The 19,319-nt window shown below is 40.3% G+C and overlaps 1 protein-coding gene across 2 annotated transcripts in view; it reads right to left on the bottom strand.

The window, feature by feature from the left end:
* Nucleotides 1-1,009: 1,009 nt before the first annotated feature.
* rfx4 (regulatory factor X, 4) overlaps nucleotides 1,010-19,319 on the bottom strand; it is a 37,540-nt gene continuing 19,230 nt past the window's right edge. Inside the window, exons 5-19 of one of the 2 annotated variants that reach the window (XM_086029384.1) lie at nucleotides 18,439-18,562; nucleotides 17,319-17,380; nucleotides 15,516-15,729; nucleotides 13,879-13,956; nucleotides 13,623-13,786; nucleotides 13,078-13,178; nucleotides 11,667-11,725; nucleotides 11,414-11,558; nucleotides 10,428-10,522; nucleotides 9,648-9,765; nucleotides 6,182-6,301; nucleotides 5,457-5,606; nucleotides 5,047-5,236; nucleotides 4,530-4,668; nucleotides 1,010-2,561 (exon numbers count right to left, since the gene is read on the bottom strand). In XM_086029384.1, the coding sequence (XP_085885510.1) occupies nucleotides 2,286-2,561; nucleotides 4,530-4,668; nucleotides 5,047-5,236; nucleotides 5,457-5,606; nucleotides 6,182-6,301; nucleotides 9,648-9,765; nucleotides 10,428-10,522; nucleotides 11,414-11,558; nucleotides 11,667-11,725; nucleotides 13,078-13,178; nucleotides 13,623-13,786; nucleotides 13,879-13,956; nucleotides 15,516-15,729; nucleotides 17,319-17,380; nucleotides 18,439-18,562 (2,035 nt within the window). In that variant the 3' untranslated portion in view covers nucleotides 1,010-2,285. The remainder of the gene's footprint in view (nucleotides 2,562-4,529; nucleotides 4,669-5,046; nucleotides 5,237-5,456; nucleotides 5,607-6,181; nucleotides 6,302-9,647; nucleotides 9,766-10,427; nucleotides 10,523-11,413; nucleotides 11,559-11,666; nucleotides 11,726-13,077; nucleotides 13,179-13,622; nucleotides 13,787-13,878; nucleotides 13,957-15,515; nucleotides 15,730-17,318; nucleotides 17,381-18,438; nucleotides 18,563-19,319) is intronic. The other variant, XM_086029385.1, reaches the window with a different exon arrangement.

Below are 19,319 nucleotides of genomic sequence, written 5' to 3'. Positions count from 1 at the left end.
TGGAGTGAAATATTGGAATGATGCAAATATAGGCTATAGTGGAAAACATGTGAATCACTTTTACTTTTTAACTTGTTCGCAAAGGTATTTTTGAAGGTTCTAAAGAATCATTTGGATGACAATGAATGGTCTATTGTTATTTTTCACTTTTTTTTTTTTTTATATCTGCATACGATGTAAATAGGTAACTTCCTTAAATATATTTCCTTTGTAAGAGGAGAAAAGACCAGGCTTAAATAATCTTTATCTTCTGCTTGTGCCAATCTGTCGCTAATATTTGACTGTGAATTGTTCTATTGTGTATATTGTGGAATGTACTGGGTGATGACAGAATAAACAATGTTCAAAACTGTAAAATGAAAACTACTCACTATCTATTGTTAAATGTGAATTTATTTTCGTTTATTTTTTAAATAGATTAAACAAAACAATACATGTATATAAGAAGTAAAGCTAAAAAAAAATAATACAAATCATTTTTTAAAAAACGTTTTTCTTATGTATTATATTTTTCTATATTATTATTAGCATAAAATACCAATGTAAGGCTTCCCACTTTTTAATAGTAGGGTTACCGTTAAACTTACATTTATTATGAATTTATTTTTATAGATACAATTTTAAATATACAAACCATATTTTTGTATAATAAAATAAAAATTTTACTTTCTAATTTTCTTAGAAAAAAAATCAAAACTTCTCATAACTTAAATTGCTTGCAATTTACTAGTACGTTTCCATTAACTATTAATGTATCTCTTCAGCATAGATAAATCATAACAATACTTGTATTTGATATATAATGTACAAACAATACATTGTAAAAACATTTTTTTTAACTTTATTTTTTCTTGAAAAAACAGTGTAAAACAAATCAAAAGTACTCACTTTGATTCACTTTTAAGTTTGTACTTAATTTTTAAATGTTAAATAAAAAAAAAAAGTCACCAACATTCTACGATGCCATCACAAACATTTAAATTATTTTCTCTTGAATTATTTGGTTAAATGCGAACAAAAAAAGACAAAAGCGAGTCAGCAGTTTTCCATAATGAAATCCTTTATGGGGCAACATTCTCCCTTTCAACTGCAATCCTCCGACATTTACCACAGATGCTTTTTCCAGTGCTTGCATTGAACAATCTTACTGTGCATTTGAATAACTTCCCTTCTTCTGTTTTTGTCTTTTTATAAATACCCATAGGGTAATAGGTCCTCAGTAGTGTTTCAGTGCATTATAAAAACACACAACCCAAGGTTAATGTACTAATCATCTTACAAAACAGAACAACCGAGTACCATAAGCAAAGGATACACCATGTTACATAGTTACAGAAAATACATAGCATATATATATAGAATTTATCACACAAAAGCCACAAATACACACTTTTTTGAGCCTCAGGCGCATATGGTAGGACGTCGCTTTCTGTGATGTTTTGGGCTCTTTTTTTGGAGAAGGTTAAGGCAGTGCTGCTGCACATCAACTTGAGAGCTTTACGCCGACCCCTCACATCATTTCAGGCATTGCGGGCGAACTGGCAGAGGCGTACATTCCTGAAAACAAAGGCACAGCTTGGCGGCAGCGTTGCATGATTCTGCTGCAGTTTTTTTTTTTTTAATGATAATAATCTACAGTGCTGTGAAAAACTATTTGCCCTCTTCCTGATTTCCGCAAAACACATTTATCTCACAATCAAGCCAATTTTAATATCTCACAAAACTGAAGTACGTACATGCAAAATGCAGTTTTCAAATTCATTTGATTAAATCGGGGGGGCTAACGTGGCCCTATGTGAATAAGAGAACAAGAGCATTGTGGTACGCTGTGGTGGGGCAAACTTTGTCGACGGAAACACTAACGGAAGCTCGTTAAAAATGATAGTCGGACCGACCTATAGGTGATTACTATTTGGTCCGGCTTGACAAAAAGGTGGATGGACGGACGGGCGGAAGGCGATAAACGGACCAGGAATTTTTTGTAAAATGCCCAGCTCAGGAAGTGAGTCTACATTCAAATCATGCTAGCAGCTTCAAGACTGTAAACTCTACCTTCAAGTGTGATGAATATACAAAAAATATGAAATACCAAAGGGGGCAGATACTTTTTCATGACACTGTACATGATTTCACAGATTTCTAGGGACGCGCAGACGAACAAAAATCAGGAATAGTTGAAACGCCGCCACACCGATCCCACAAATGATTGACATATTGTCCTGTCAGTGTCCTCACACCTTGACTGACCGATGGGTTTCCTTTACAGTTCAAAGTGTTCATAAAGGCTACTTGGCCCAGCCGGTGGCGGCGGCCTCCCCATTGATGTAGGCGAAGCCGGGGAAATGCTGCGAGTGCTCATATTCGGAGTTCCTGCGCGGGACCAGTGGCGAGTACATGTCCCCCGAAGTGGCGTAGCGTGATGAGTGCATAGGCGGGCTACCGTAGCAGCCGTTGACCGAGGACATATCCGGCCAGCGCGGGGTCACGGGCGCAGGGTGCAGACGGGGAGTGCTGCTCATCAGACACGGATCCATGCGGGACATCTGACCGTTAAACTGGTACTGTGGGAAAAAGGACAAGAGACGTTTAAATCGAAGCGCTGCAGTGGCGTGTGCAGCACAGTTGATGCCCGGGGAAAGCACAGGAATAAGCACAGGAATAGCTTGCCTCATAAATGTTTTTGCTCATGTTTTTAAATGACACAATGCGTTTTATCTTTATTAAACAAACGTACCAAAAAACGGTGGTGCTTTTCGGGGGCTGGAACGGATGAGGCGCATTTCAATCGATTTCAATGGGGAAAATTGATTTGATGGACGAGAATATTGAGGTACAAGCTTGGTATCGAAGAATCGAATTAAACTTGAAAGTCAAGGTGCCACTGTATCTGCAAATATTACTTCATGTAAATAACAATAAAGTAGAAAAATAAATGGTATACCGGCTGTCACTTGTCTAGCACTTTTCTACCTTCGGCACGCAAAGCGCTTCACACCGTACTTCATTTAAGATTTTTGTTTTCCATTTTTTTTTTCTTCATTTACTGATTACGCTGCATCAGGATGTTCAGTATCTAGCTCAAGGATACTTTCACACAGTCAAAATGGCCGAGGATTGAACCCACAACCTCTGGGCTGGGAGACGACCACTCTACCACTGAGCCATGCCGCCCAAAAAATAAAAGTATTCATCCCTGCATGATAGGGAAAAGCCTATATAAAAAATGTAAATGAAATTTACATTTTAAATTGAGAGAAAGTTTGAGAATTTAGTCATAAATTAATTTTCAGAAATCTTATATTAATTTAATAAATTCAAACACAAAGTTTTTCATAGTTAATGTTAGACATGGATGTGGTTAAATTACATTAATTTGAGATCAATAATCCATTACTTTGGCTATTATATCAACATGTCTTAAAACAGAGCAAAACCAGGTTCAGTTTCTTGGAAAATAGTAGCTTCAGCTTCTCTAAATAAATAAATAAATAAATCCATCCATCCATCCATTATCCATACCGCTTATCCTTTAACAAGGGTTAAATAAATAAATAAACACCCAAAATAAAGCCTAGAGAAACCAGGCTTATATTCTTTAAAAACATGAATTCAGAAAAACATAGGCTACCTAGCCTACTATAAAATAGGACAAAGCCATACTCACTCTCTTTAAAAAAAATAATAGCAACATAGCAAAACACAGCCTAGCTTAGCCTTGAACAGGGAAGGAACCAGGCTTGGTGTCTTGTGCTCTGGAGTGATTCAGATATTGTAAATGTAAAAAGTTACTTAGATGGTCATTTATGTCTAGCGTCATGTTCAACATGTTTGGCCATTGCTTTAATATACAATTCAGTCGAGTTAAATTTCCTATTTTGGTGATTATAGTAGTAATTTAAGATATAGAATCACACTGAGCAATCAGCATTTCAAAATAGGGCTTCTTCCTGCGTTGCTATGGCGACAGATGCCAAACAACACAGACTGTATTTGCAAACTGTGGCTGGCCACCATATTTCAGACATTAGGCAAAGTCCAACCTCTCCCAGGGACAAAGCAGCCGCATTGTGCCCGATTTAAGCCCAAAAGCGTCTTAATAAAGAGGAAGTACGTGTTCACGTTAACATATAAACACCACAGTCGGCTCCATTATGAGCGGTCGCCGCACGGAAAAAGACGGTCAGCGCGGGGGAGTCAAAGGGCAGAGCGGGGGACCTCCCAGCTGAAAAGAGAGCATTGAATAACAATATTTTAGTAATACACGCATGACGATGGAACACTGACAGCTGCTTCCGCTGTGCGGAGAGCAAGACTGTGGGACTTTGAGGAAGGCCCTCTCGGAAAGTTTGAAAAAAAAAAAAAGTGCTCTCGACACCAGTTCCAGCGATCAACGCGAAATCGGGTGGTCATGTTCATCATGACAGGACACACGTAAACGTCTCAAGGGCCCCGTGCCTGACATTGAACATTTTTTTTTAATTATTATTCTTTCAACAAATGAATGGCCTCAGTCTGAGCGTGAGACTGACCTGTGCAGATGAGCGGTGGTAGGCGGAGTAGTGGAGCGGTGCCGGGATGGCGGAGTCGTGGGTGAGACCTGGGTACTGGCTCTGGATGGCGTGGGGATGCTGGTTGGCGTAGCTGCCGTAGTTGTAGCTGCCCGTGTATCTGAAAACGCAGGGATGCATTTTTAACGGCCAAAGATTTTTTTCTATAATTGCCCAGCTCTACTACTGTATATCGTGTCGTTGAAAATTTGTAGTGACGTTTGAATGTGTAGTGAGCTTGAGTAATCCCCTATACATCACCCTCAATGTGTCTCACAATGCAACTCGAAAAGTAGTGAACACCCGATGGTCGCGTGAAATGAAATATTTCCCGTGATGAATTGCACTGATGCAGAAATTCATAAATGAACACTAAGGGTTGGATTTGAACTGCCTTAACTCGCAAATTGGGGCAGTCGTGAGTCAAGGTTTAGTGATTGCATAGAAAAGAATGATACAATGATTCCAAACGCAGCCGGATATTTAAAGGTATAATTACCCAAGCTCCTCTCTGTGGGCGTAGACAGGCAGCCGATGGGCGGAAGAGGGCGGCGGCGGCGGCGGCGGAGGCGGCGTGCCGGCGGCGTTGCTGCTTCTCATGCAGGACAGCTGCTGGCCGGCGTCGGGTGCGGAACCTCCTGCCGTTGTCACTGTGTATGTAAGGGACCACGTATATGACTGAACGGCGCCTGCCAGACACATACACAGAGGTGGCAAAAGTACTCACACTCTGTACTTAAGTAGAAGTACAGATACTTGTGGAGCAAAATACAAAATAGTAGAAGCAATGCTTTAATTCCTGTAACTTAAGTAAAAGTAAAACAAAAACACAGACTCTGAAATTTTGACAAATAAGACAAATAAGAGATAACTTGGCACAATGAACAAAAAACATTTGGCCTCCCTGACCTGTGTTGGACGGGTACTCGGGCGACGTGTCGGCTGCGGGCGACGACGATGACACGGCGGCCGAGTGGACGGAGCGGGCGGGCGAGTAGGCGCCCGGAGATGGTGAGGAGGTGGCGGTTATTTCGGTCAGGGTGAATTCTTCGTCTCGCTCTGTGGGAGAGGACAGAAAATAAAAAATATTTAAACATGTGAGGGAAATAGTAAAGAACACATTTGAAATATTATTAGAAAAAGAATATTTTTGTAATGGGGAAAAAAGAATACATTTTGCTATAAGAAGAAAAGAAAAGAGTTTCAAAAAAGACAAAAGGGACATGCAAACATGCACTTCAAAATATTGGAATTAAAATGATAAAACAAAAAAATCTAACATAAAATCTAACTAAAAATAGTTAAGAAAAGAAAAAAATATGTTTTAGTATCATGAATTTGTGTTTTAATTTATTGCTTTAACTGTCTTTGTTGTTGTATGATTGCTATTTTTGTAAATGTAAATTACTTTGTTACAGCTGCAGCTGTTATGAAACACGCTATATAAATAAAGTTGTATTGTCTTGTATAAAAATTATACTTTATTCTTAGAATATTTCATCTTTAACCTCATGATAAAGACTGTTCTTGTTGCATTTTTACCCCAATGTGGCCCCAAAACTCTTTTGTACGGCAATGCGAGCGTGATGGTTATTTTTTTCCCAGCCGGTGGTCATTTTCATCATCGTCCTCACCTGTGCCGCCTTCGCCCTTCATGGCCCTCATGAGGTCGTTGGCCCTCTCCTGGCAGTGCAGCGACTCCAGCAGGTATAGGACGTAGTCGTCAAACATGAGATGGATCAGGTGGAAGGAGCCTGTGTGACAAGCGTGTGTTATTGCCAGTGCCGCCGCAGCGATGTCAAAACATCGCAAATGCGTCCCGCACTATGAGATCATACCGCTACAGCCTCTCCATTGTAGACAATGAACCCACACGACATTTATTGTTGTTATATTGCTAATTTACGACATAAAATGTCTATATCATATTTAGGGAGTAGGAAATTATATTGAACACAGCCCTGATTTTTCCACAATGCGGATCAGTGCCAGAAATAGGTCTTGCTGACCTCTGGGTGACAGTGGGTGGATGTGAGCACCACAATTGTGTCATTGTGAATGTGTGACTGCATGATAAACGCTTGCGGACTATTCAGGGAGTCCAGAGCAATCCTGAGTTGCCATAAAATGGAAACACATTGGCAAACACATCGGGGGAGGCAGCAGAGTGTGTGTGTGTGTGTGTGTGTTGGGGTGGGGGTTCACGTTTGTTAATTAGCTGTTTGTGCACATAAAGCTTCTTTACGGAAACATGGAAGCCAGCTGTGTCTTTGATATTTAAATGCTCAGGCAAATGACGGCCGGGGAACGAGAGGTCACTTTCCCTATTCATTTTATGGCATCTCAATTACTCAGGCCACACCCACTTCACCTGCACAGCAATTGGCGCGACAATTTATCTGGGAACTAACCTCATTACCAGTGGTGGATGTAATAACAGAAAGCCATACTTTCTTTGCTATACACTGTATATTATTTAAAAAATACTTTGCATAAAATATTTTTGTTAAATATATATATAAAAATATAAAAAATACTTTGCATAAAACATTTTTGTAATATTATTTATATATATATATATATATATATATATATATATATATATATATATATATATATATATATATATATATATATATATATATATGTATATATACACACACACACACACGCACACACGCACACACACACACACATACAAACACACACAGTGGGTACGGAAAGTATGTACTTCAGACCCCTTGAAATTTTTCACTTTCTGTGTCATTGCAGCCATTTGCCAAAACCAAAACCAAAAACGTTCATTTTATTTCTCATTAATATACTCTCAGAAATGTAGACATTTTTGCATATTTATTAAAAAAGAAAAACTGAAATATCATGTGGTCATAAGTATTCACACCCTGACGCATTTTATTGAGTTTTTGAGTACAGCCATGAGTCTTCTTGGGAATGATGCAACAAGTTTTTCACACCTAGATTTGGGGATCCTCTGCCATCTTCCTTCCAGATCCTCTTCAGTTCTGTCAGGTTGGATGGTGAAAGATGGTGGACAGCCATTTTCAGGTCCCTCTAGAGATGCTCAATCGGGTTTAGGTCAGGGCTCTGGCTGGGCCAGTCAAGAACGGTCACAGAGTTGTTCTGAAGCAGCTCCTTTGTCATTTTAGCTGTGTGCTTGGGGTCATTGTCCTGTTGAAAGGTGAACCTTCGGCCCAGTCTGAGGTCCTGAGCACTCTGGCAGAGCTTTTCCTCCAGGATATCTTTGTAACCGGCCGCATTTATCTTACCTTCAATTGCAACCAGTCGTCCTGTCCCTGCAGCTGAAAAACATCCTCACAACATGATGCTCCCACCACATTTCACTGTAAGGATTGTATTGGGCAGGTTCAGAGCAGTGCCTGGGTTCCTCCACACATAGCGCTTAGAATTAACACCAAAAAGTTCAATATTAGTCTCATTAGACCAGAGAATCCGTCATGTGTTTTTCGGCAAACTCTATGGGGATGAGGCTTCCATTCTGCTATAAAGCCCCGACTGGTGGAGAGCTGCAGTGATTGTTGACTGGACGGCCAGGTCAAGGAAGAGTTGTGGTTGTCCCAAACTTCTTCCATTTGAGGATTATGGAGGCCACTGTGCTCTTAGGAACCTTGAGTGCTGGAGAATTTTTTTGTAACCTTGGTCAGATCTGTGCCTTGCCACAATATCTGTCTCTGATCTCCTTGGACAGTTCCTTCGATCTCATGATTTTCATTTTCTCTGACATGCACTGTGAGCTATAAGGTCTTATAAGGACTGGTGTGTGCCTTTCCTAATCAAGTCCAATCACTTTAATTAAACACAGCTGAACTCCAATAAATGAGCAGGACCATCTCAAGGAAGATCAGAAGAAAAAGAACAGCATGTGAATTATATATCGTCGCTGGCCTGTGAAAAACACTTATCTCCAATTTTGGAAACTTTTTTAATTTTCAAATTAATGCGATGTCTGTAACGCGGGAACACCATTCATGTAAAAATAAGAAAATAAAAAAAAAGACGTGTTTTTCACATGACAGCGACGATATGAAGGTTTTTTGCAAAGGCTGTGAATACTTATGACCCGATGATATTTCAGGTTTTCTTATTTCATAAATTTGCAAAAATGTCTACATTTTTTCTGTCAAGATGGGGTGCCAAGTGTACATTATTGAGTAACAAAATGAACTTTTTTGATTTTTGGCAAATGGCTGCAATGACACAGAAAGTGAAAAATTTCAAGGGGTCTGAATACTTCCCATACCCACTGTACATATAAAACAGACAGACAAACAGACAGCGAAATGAACCAATCAGCGAAGAGCGGATGTGACGTCGAAAAAAATGTCTTCTTTTGAAATCAATGCTTCTAATGCCATCGGCTGCTGGGATTTTATTGACTATGTGTTTCTGGTCATTTAAAACTGAGTTTAATGCGTCTCTCCCCACGCAGCATTTTTAAGAGGATGGACTTTTGCTGCCGAAGAGTGACGTTCCTCACGAAGGGTACGTCACAGCAAGTAAATTTGATTGGACGGTTTGTTTTGAACAGAGCTCCGGCCGCGGTGAAGGGCTGGGTCTCCGGAATCACTTTCTAGGGGGTGTGGCTTGCCAGGCTAAGATATTTCCCCACTAAATAAATACACCTGAATTAAAGGTTGTATTTTTTTTTAGTCCTACATTATTTAGAAAAAAATTAATTTATTAGAAGCTAAAGGACATGTCTTAACCATGGATGCTAATAAGTATGCTTGGAGGGGTTTGACGGCAGGGTGGCAACCTAATTAGCTGTCATTTTGTTAAACCTGTGGGCCAGATGAGGGTATTTATCCGATGATTCATTGACTCACTGTGCAAGAGCTGAGAATTGCCATGGCAACCTGCAACCACAGATCAACCCTCCCAGCTGATTCGACTGCTTTGTTGTTTGTTGAGTATGTGAAATGACATCACGAGCCGACAGTGTGCTTTAGTAGACTATTCAAATAGCTGTACTTGATTTGTTTTCCCTACATCTGAAAACAGCCCTTTCTACTTCCTACAGCTGAAAACGCCACAGGATCAGCAGTAGTAGTGGCATCTTACCAAAGCTGGGGGCGCTGTGGAGCGTCATATCACGAATGACTCTGGTCCCGAAACAGGACCACATCAACAGAAACTGTTGGGCCACCTTCTTCAGGCATCCGGGCCTCTTCCCAGACACCTAGAAGGAGAAGGAGACCATTTCCATGAGAAAAGATGCGGGGAGGGTCAGGATGCCGGCATTAACCCCTCGGTCTGTGTTTGGGGCTTAATCCTCTGGGACCAGAAAACATGTCAACAAGTCAACTATTTAATTTGCCCCTGGGGACACGCCTTCCCATTGAACCATTGTCTGGCCGGGCTGAGGTGTTGCCGGGGCGACCACATTTTACAAGGCCATATCGGGCGTATAATGGGCACAAATGGGAAGCTTGTAGACATCATTAACTGGGACGATTGCTGTGTGACTGAGGGACCAGCAAGCTCGGAGCTGCAGGTGCCTTTTACAGGCCCAGAGGCTTTGCAATTTTATTTTTTATTTTTTTTGCATCAAGTGTAGAAAACATGATGCATATTGGATACACAGGTTGGTTTGCCTTCCAAGTGAAGAGAAGTTATTTGTTACGCCCGATACTATATGCCACTGGCATAAATTAAAAAAACCCCACTAATAATTTAAATAATAATACAATCATATCAATAATAGTAATTAAAAATAATGCTGTGAATATACACTTTCACGTTAAACTACAAGACGATAGATTTTTCTAAGAGTCAATGCTTACCAAACCAATCCGAAAGCCGTGAGCACAAAACCGAGAATCGGAAGATTGGCTGTCATACCTTGACGACACAGCGGTCCACCATGGAATCGAGCCACTCGATGTAGGCCTCGATGGGTGACTGCTCCTCCAAGAGCCGATCAAACTCTTGGTACACTGAGACAGAAGGGCAGTAGGAGGTCTTTATGCACTATTTGTTGCTTATTATTCATTCATTTTGAAGTCTTATGGCTGGCGTCGGGCAGAAACATCCTATGTCGCAATTTGCTCAATTTTATCAATCACAAATATATACTATTGGTCAGTTCACAGTTGTGGATGTTATTTTCTTTTCACATTACACTGGTCAACATTTTTTTTTTACCAAATTTGTTAATCAGAAATGCAAGCAAACTTTTCAAAAACAACTTTTTTGCGCTGATTCCAAATTTGCCCTAGTTTTTTTCTATAGCACATTAGGTGTTCATAATAATAATAATAATAATAATAATAATAATAATAATAATAATAATAATAATAATAATAATAATTATCATCATCATCATCATCATATATTTAGTAATATTTATTAATTAAAGGTTAGGTTCAGCAACAGGTGGAATTTTTTCTGAAACATAGCTCCTAATTACAACGCATGGCAAAATCCGTATTGCGCAAGCTTTTTATAGGTCAGACTTAAAAACAAATAAACGAATATATCTCAAAAAACTGATGTGCTAGAAAAAAAGAGTAAAGACATTTTTGAAATCAGTGTCAAAAATAGGTTTCGGGACATATAAAGCCATCTCTGATTAAAATCTGCAGTTGACCAGTGTTATTGACCAATCTAAAGTGTTGAAAATGGTTTGCTCTCTTTGATGATGCAATGTTGTCGTTTTGGGGGTCTCTTGAAAATTGACAATTTTGGAGGTACACCAGCGTTACTCTTTATTTTGCACAAATGGGTAGGCACTTTAAATTTCGGTAGAACATGTAGCTAGACTGCATGACCACCTGATTGGCTGTGAGCAGCAGACAGTCAGCGGGTACCCCCACAACTGCACTTACAGTGTATGATGAGCTGCCGGTGCTCCTCCTGCGAGTCCTCCATGGTGTACAGGGTCTGTTTGGTGATGCTGTTCAGGTCCACGTTCCTCCAGTCCTCCAGCATTTGGAAAGTGATGTCGGCGCTATTTATCACGGTGCGCGATGCCTGCGGACAGCCACATGGACACTATCGGTATCAGCAAATATTCTTATCTGAGTGGCCACGTTTGCTCATAAGGATTTGATTAAAAAGCTCTCAGGCCCTAGTACACACCTGACACAGATGGTTAAGGGACGTTTGCCGTTTGAGGATTTGCGAGAATCTCCTGGACACTGAAAAGATTACAGCGGAACAAATAAGATGGAGTCTAATATCTTTCTTTTTAAAAATAAATATACTCTGTGTATGACAATTCACAAATGAGTTCAATCAAAAATAGATGTGATGGAAACTCAGAGAAACTATCTAAACTACATGATTTTTGAGAGACTAATTATTTCAAGAGATAGATACAAATGAAAGGCCTTAACCTTGATGATGGTAAACGGAAGCTAAAGGCTAGCATACTAGCTAGCATTCTTTGTAAATGAGCCGAGCCAACCATTGAGTGTTTTTTGGGGGGGTGACTGATGTGTTTGACTTAATCTCTTAGATGACGGTCAAATGTTATCAAACTAAGAAGACAATGATCGATTGAGCTTTACTTTTCAGTTGCTTGGATTAATGGCACAGCTGTGCTGGCGGTGAAATGAAGGCTACTCAGCCTACTCAAACTGAACTTGGCAAAATGAAGATGAAAGAACAAGTACCGGTGTTCTGAAATTCCTTCCTAACCATCGAGACCAATGTTCTACCAATGCCCAGTGTGCTTGCGCACAACACCGATAAGTGTTTTTGTGGGAATTTTATAACTTTTTGTCCTACCTGTCGTACATTCGATTATAAGCAGTGAGTACTTACTATTTCCGTTTTTATTGAGTCTGTCTTGACTTTTTCATTGCCTCAATAATACTTTTGGCGTGTGATTTCCGTCATAGCTTTTAAGCACCGTAGCTTTCGAGCATAGTGACCACATTCATCACGCAGTCTATGTATACTACACTCAATTGCCAGGACATACTACCTGCTTTCACTTCTGTGTAAGTGTTTTGTTAAGGGATTTTTTAAAGTTCTACCTACCAGTCTGCATCTAAACAAAACAAGCTGAAAGGGCACAGTAGTATTTTGGATGTCAAATTAGCCTTCAGTAGGAATTTCTCTTAACGGGTCGGACATTTTGGCAGAGCAGGCTGTCATTACAGTCTTCAGTAGGAAGCTTTGACGGGGTAGGACAATTTGGCAGAATACCGGTAACGATTTTTGCTAGTCAGTCACCAGGCATGTCTTATCTATAGAAGTGCTTACAACATACTCTCTTAACCTCATCCTTCCCACACACAAGTCCTACTGGATTGATATACTTTTTGGATAATTTTTGGAAAGGAATTGAAAAAAAACTCTATACATATCTGGCGCAGCAACCCTAAAACCAAACAAGTTTCTTTCAGTATTTCAGTGTCAGATTCCTACAGTAGCTGGTTCTCTTCAGGTTACTTGTGTTCTGCAACCGGAAAGTACCATGGTGCCTTTTATTTACAAACAATCTGAATCGGTCTACAAAGATCTGAATTTTTAAGCCACTTACACTCAAATTTGATGTTCCTTAGATTCTCCGGGAGGTCATGAAGGGCGATTTTGAGCCACTCTTCTAATTGTTTGGCAAATTTCCGGATCACCTGCGTCAAACTGTGCCAATGATAGACAGAAAAGAAAAGAAATTTAAGCATTTCATTCAAGCATATCAAATTCTCCTTGAATGAACTCTGCACATAGGCTAGCAAAGTACACTAATGGTTGGCACGTCTGCCTGCAATTCATATATTTATTGTTGTACGCGGTGAGACCAAAAACAAAGTTATTTCATTCATTATGTTTTTTTTTTAATTAATCGGCCAATTTGTCAGCTATTGGAATTTCATTCAGACAAATTTTGGAATTGGCATTGGCCTAAAACAAAATCCCTATTAGTCATGCCCTATAACTGAGCAGCGACCAGGCCAGGGTTTTACTCAAAGTCATCTATGACAGGCTCCTGTTCAGCTGCGACCTCAAGTGTCATTAAAAAAATGTATGGATGCATCGAATGAGCTTGTGCAAGTGTACCTAACGTTGCATCGGTCTCCTGCTCACCTGTCAGGCAACGCTTGGAGGACGGTGGGCATGAGTACTCCGGAGATGGCCTTGTAGAGGATGGAGTCGCACACCCCAACGATGTTGACCACGGTGGGCGAGCTCAGCACGGGCAGCATGTGGGGTGGCATCCCTTGCCAGAAGTGCAACAGGAAACTTTGGACCTACACAAACACACACACACAAGCACAGAGTGATGTCCAATGTTTTTTTTGCAAGTGAAGCAGTTTGATAAAAGCTCAAAACAAAGCCTCGCCTCGTCAAAGTTGGCCCGGATGACCGTGTCCAGTATCCTCTGGCAGTGTGTTCTGTACATCATGATGAAGGTTGACACCTGTGGGCGACAAGCGAAGTATTGATCGACCGAGGCGCGAGGAATCGCGCCAGCAAAACAAGGAGATAAATCCCGCGCAAAGCATGGGAACGGACGAATTGGCGTTACAGCACGGGAGCTATAAAGCAGGCTTTAGAGATCAGCAAAACAGTCCAAATCACGACCGACCCCCCCCAACCACCCCCCCATGTGTGTAAAAAGGCGGACAGCTAGTGCCAGGCCTTTGTCCATACCAAGATCTTATTATCTCCCCCGAAAGATTAAGAGTTAGTGAGGAGCCAGCGTATAAATCCTCCGGGTCTTTCTCCAGGGCCTGAGCCAGAGGCAGCGGGCGGGGGTCTCCATCGCTAAGACCCACGCTATGAGCTTTTAAGTAAAAGTACATACAGTATTCTTGTGTAAAAGTACTGATTAAACTCCTTATGTAAAAGGTTAAAAAGTACAGACTCTGAAATGTACTTACTGTAGGTGTAAAAGTAAAAAATAAAAATGAATTTTCACTGTCAGTTATATACAGTTCCTGTTTTGATAACTTGACACAAAAGAAAAAGAAACAGCATGGCGGCGCATAAAACGTGCTGCCATTACTTTGCTAAATTCATGAAATGACCGACCCCCCAAAAAATCAAAATTAGCTAATGATAAGTGAAAAAAAAGACAGCTAACCTGTATACAAGGAGAGCCACTGTCGCCTATGCATGGGAGAACAGTAAGACAAGCCCGCAGAAGCTGCTGTTGGCCACAGCTCACACCCAGTCACTCACGCAAATTTTCCAATGTCACTACTACTAGCGCTACCCCAACATGCCCCGCCTCTTAAAGGCATGTGTACAGAGACACTTCAATATGTGCACTATTTTCTATACATTTTATGTTAATTAGTTAATTTTTGTAATGGCATATAGGTTTACAACGCGTTTAAAAAGTGTGTTTGAATTGTATTTTTACGCGTATAATTTGTTTAATTTTTGATTTGATTGATGAATGTACACTATTTTGATATCAATAAATACATTTTTAATGTGTTTAAAGTTTACCACTTACGATAAACGAAGGTTCAGCGTCGACAGTATTTTTGGTGGGACAGATGCGGGTGATTTTTAGGCATTCGCCATGAATGAAGGCAGCTGAACAGACAAAACATATAATTATATGTTGGGGAATATTTTACTTAAATCTGTTGCCATCATCATTAATGCGCTTTGGTTCGTGTGCTGCCTTGTAAGTCCTCAAGATCTCAATCAACCAATCTATCCAAATCTCAACTGCGTTTGACTTCAACTCTCTTTTTACTTTTTTTTTTCCCCTCCATAGGTCATCATCCGTGGAGGTTATAAAAAGTAACAAGCCTATTTTGACAAAGCAAGGAGAAAAAAGCACCGACAACTCTATTAAAACGGAGGCAGTAAAAGTAAAAGGTTGTCGGTTGTTGTCAGAAGTACAGACACCTGAAAACGCTACTTAAGTAGAGTAACAAAGTATTTGCACTGGGTTATTTCCCACCACTGCTAAAGACGGACTTGGAAAAAAAAAAAAAAAAAGAACAAATGCGTGTTTACCCGCTCTTCTGGTAAGCTGGCAGGCAAATGGAGGTCTTTGACATTTGGGAACTCTGGCAGCAGCGTCCCCAGCTTGGAGCGCGGTGAATACGCCACTGTCTGCTTGGTCACCTCCTTCTTGCCCGCCTCGTTCACCCACGCCGCGCCCTTCTTGGAGTACATCACGTCGTAGTATTGCGACGTCTCCTTCACCGCGATGCCGTAGTAGTGGTACCTGCACCCAGTTCCATCACACTTACATACCTATTTATCGACATACATGAACATAGAGTTAAGCAGGTGGAGCCGTCAGGCTATTGGGAAACGTACCGCCGATTCGGTACCAACCTTGTTAACCAAAATCAAGTATTTGCAAGGATCTGTTTTTACTTTGGAAAACAGTGATCAGCATTTTTACCTGTTTTCTATCTCTTCGATGTAATGGACCAACATGTTTTTTTTAATCTATTTTTTATCTCACTCATCGTCAGTTGTAGCTTTGTATACATCCAAGAGTAGTATCAGAAATCAGCCTTTACAAAGAATAACCACTGCTTTGATTGCATTCACAATTAACAACAGTATTTTTTTGTCATTTGCAAGTGGAATGAAAAAAATTTTAATTAAAAAAAAAATATAAAACACAAATTACAATAAATTAACCTATGAGCGAATGAAAAATTAATAATACGGTGGACCTTCACCTAGTCGTGGTTCAGCACTTCATTTTTTTGGTCCTGCAACCAAACCCGCCAACCCTAATTTGAATGGAAAAAGTATACCGTGATGAATGTTTTTCAATGATTTTTTAGAGAGGTTTTGGACTTTAAAACGTTTTTTTTCCCCCAATGCATTTGAATGGGTGTCAATTATACGCGGATTTGGGCTGTTCGAGGGCGGGCTCAGCAGTGTTGCCAACTCAGTGACTTTCGCGCTATATTTAGCAAGTTTTCAGACCCCTCTAGCTGCTGTTTTTTAAAAAAAAGCGACCAGCGACGAATCTAGCAACTTTTTCTGGTGTTTGGAGACTCTCATGTGAAAGTAGTTATCGTTCTTATTGTTCTCGATATGCAGCAGGTGCTTCCGTCGTCCCAGAGCACTCACAGGCAGCCGTGTCGTATCGCAGCAGCCCCTCCCAGCTGCAGTCAGAGCAGGAGATGTTCACCCCTCCGTGTCCAGACTGCAAATGAATCGTGCATGCGAACCCGCCGCTTTTTCTCCGACTTGGTTTACAGACACGGCGGGATAAATGTGAATTTTTTGGTGGGGGGGTCTAAATGAATAACTGCATTTAAAGATGCTCACCTTGTCCAGACAGTTCAGTGTGACGCAAGCTAAACCGCTAACGTTAGCTCTCCATCTTAACATGGCTCAGTCTAAACTGAACAGTCAAAAGTACAATTATGCAAATTGGGTGATGGCGTTATTTAGCAACTTCGAGTGACTTTTAGTACAGCCAATAGCTACTTTTCTTACTGAGGACTTGGCAACACTGGGGCTCAGTCCCTAGCCCCTAATAAATGAACCTCCAAATAATAAGAAAATAAATGTAAATTATCTTGATTTTTTTTTTTCTAAATCCTACAAAATAACAAAATAATATATGATCAAATGTAAAGGCACCGAAAAAAAAATTAATGAATACAAAAAAATAATAGTAAATTAAATGACTTTCCAAATAATTAAAATACATTTAAATAAATCAACTTGAAACGAAACAAAATAAATGTATGCATAAAAAGTTCTGAAAATAAAGAAAGGTCCAAATATTAGAAAATATCAATAATTGCAAGCGAAAAAGACGCAAGGTGACAAGCAACTTACTTGGACTGCCCTCTCGTGCCGAGTCGTCTGGTGGTTAGTGCTGGAAACTGTTGTCTGATAATCTGTTTAAAAACAAAAAAGATGCTTAGTGTGCACTTTTCATAGCTGAGACATTAACATATTTGACGGTGACAGAAACATTGTCTTTAGTTCTTATTGGAAAGCCATAAATGATAAGTTTCCCACTATCCCCCCCTTTTTTGTGGCCGTCTCCAAGGGTCGGGCCGCGGGTGGAGGAACTTTAGCAAACAGTGTCGCTCTCCATTGTGTGCCGTGAAAACAGAGGCCAAGCTGTGAACTTTCTGTCAGGCCCCCCGCTTGATAAATGAGCAGACAGGGGAGGCGGTGCAGGGCCCGCTCTCTCCACTCTTCTCCTCTCCCTCTTTTTTTTTGTCCTGAATCAATGAAGCCTTCCTAAAGGACACCCCACACCGCTCCAGCCACTGATCTAACATTCCGCAACATCTCACCCTTCCAAATTTCCTTTAATTACACATTAATCCCGGCCCCTTCTCTTTTTCAATATCTTCCGACAGAAGCCGCTGAGGGGAAAAGCGGGGAGGGGAGGGTTGGCGTTTTTTGGGGGCGGGGGGTGGGGGGGGGGTGCAGCGTACGAAGGCCGGGTGGCTTTGTCAGGCTTGTGAGAACGGAGCAAAGTCGGTCATCTTGTCGGCGGGATTGGATTCTGCCGCTGGAGGCGTCACACTGAGGCCGAGTGGGGAAGCTTCGCCTGCCTCATTTAGCGCAAAAACTCATAAAGCGCCAAACTCTGTGGAGGGCAGGACACGGGTCCGAAAAGAACGAGATAAATTTCGGTGAGCGTCAGGATAAATCCAGAATTTTCTTTCCCACTATTATGAGTCGGGCCCCACTGATTGATTCACTTAGGCTAATGCATATATATATATTATATATATTATATATATATTATATATATTATATATATATATATATATATATATATATATATATATATATATATATATATATATATATATATATATATATATTATATTATTTATATATTTATATATATCCACGACACAATCAGACAAATACAGGAGGCGGTTATTCATTTCCCACTAAATGCCATTTGAAAATGTTTCTTTCGAAAAGTTACCTTCCCAAAGCTGGCTGCATTGACCGGCTGCGTGTCGTGCTTCTCGCTGAAGTCGAGGTAGTGCATGTAGAGGGCGCTTCTCGGGATGCACACGCCTTCTGCGATCTCGTAGTTCTCCTCCAGCCTGGACCACACAGCATCAGCATCAGGATTACAAACAGTAGAAGGCAGCAAGACACACACGTACTGTCCTGTACTAGTGCTGTAGTAGCATTCTTTGCAGTAGGATAGGTGAGGAAAGAGACTCAAACATTTGATAACATGTAGCAACCAAAAAGGAAAAAAAAGTTGGATGAACTCTTCATTTCAAGACACGAAACTTCGATCATATTTAAGTTGGGCAATTCAATAAAATGTTTTAGATTTTGCTTCTGTGAAAATGTCAACCCATATTTTAAACGAAAAAATAAACTTTTACAGAAATATTTGTCCTTTGTAATGTCCCTCAACTTAAAGATATAACTAGAAACAACTTATCAAATTGTTTTGGAGCAAACAACTTGCTTGCTTTGTTTTAACTGTTTGGCTATTTTAATCAGTCAATATTAGCTCTTTTATTTTTTTAAACACTACAGCATAAGACAAAGATAATGACTTTCTGCCACCCAAAACAACACTTTACAACCGATTGTGAAGTCGGCAAAAATCGGCCAATTTTTAGCAGATTTTTCTCTCTGTTATAAAGTTAAGAAAATACTCGAGGACAAAGTAATGTAAATTGTTAGCCAATTTAAAGCGGTGAAAATAGCAAATACACAAATGAAAGTACAAATACATTGCCGCTCTTGAACGCAACTTATGTTTGAGTGTTGCAGAGGTGTGGCAATATTACTTCTGTTTACTCGTTTTGCGGAAGCCATGTGGCTTAATAATTGTCACCT

The sequence above is a fragment of the Filicampus tigris genome, chromosome 4 (assembly GCF_054856515.1).
Source record: "Filicampus tigris isolate MCC_2025a chromosome 4, RoL_Ftig_1.0, whole genome shotgun sequence".
Classification (NCBI taxonomy): domain Eukaryota; kingdom Metazoa; phylum Chordata; class Actinopteri; order Syngnathiformes; family Syngnathidae; genus Filicampus; species Filicampus tigris.
The sequence above is the reverse complement of the archived record's forward strand: the minus strand, read 5'-3'. Positions and strand labels throughout refer to the sequence as shown.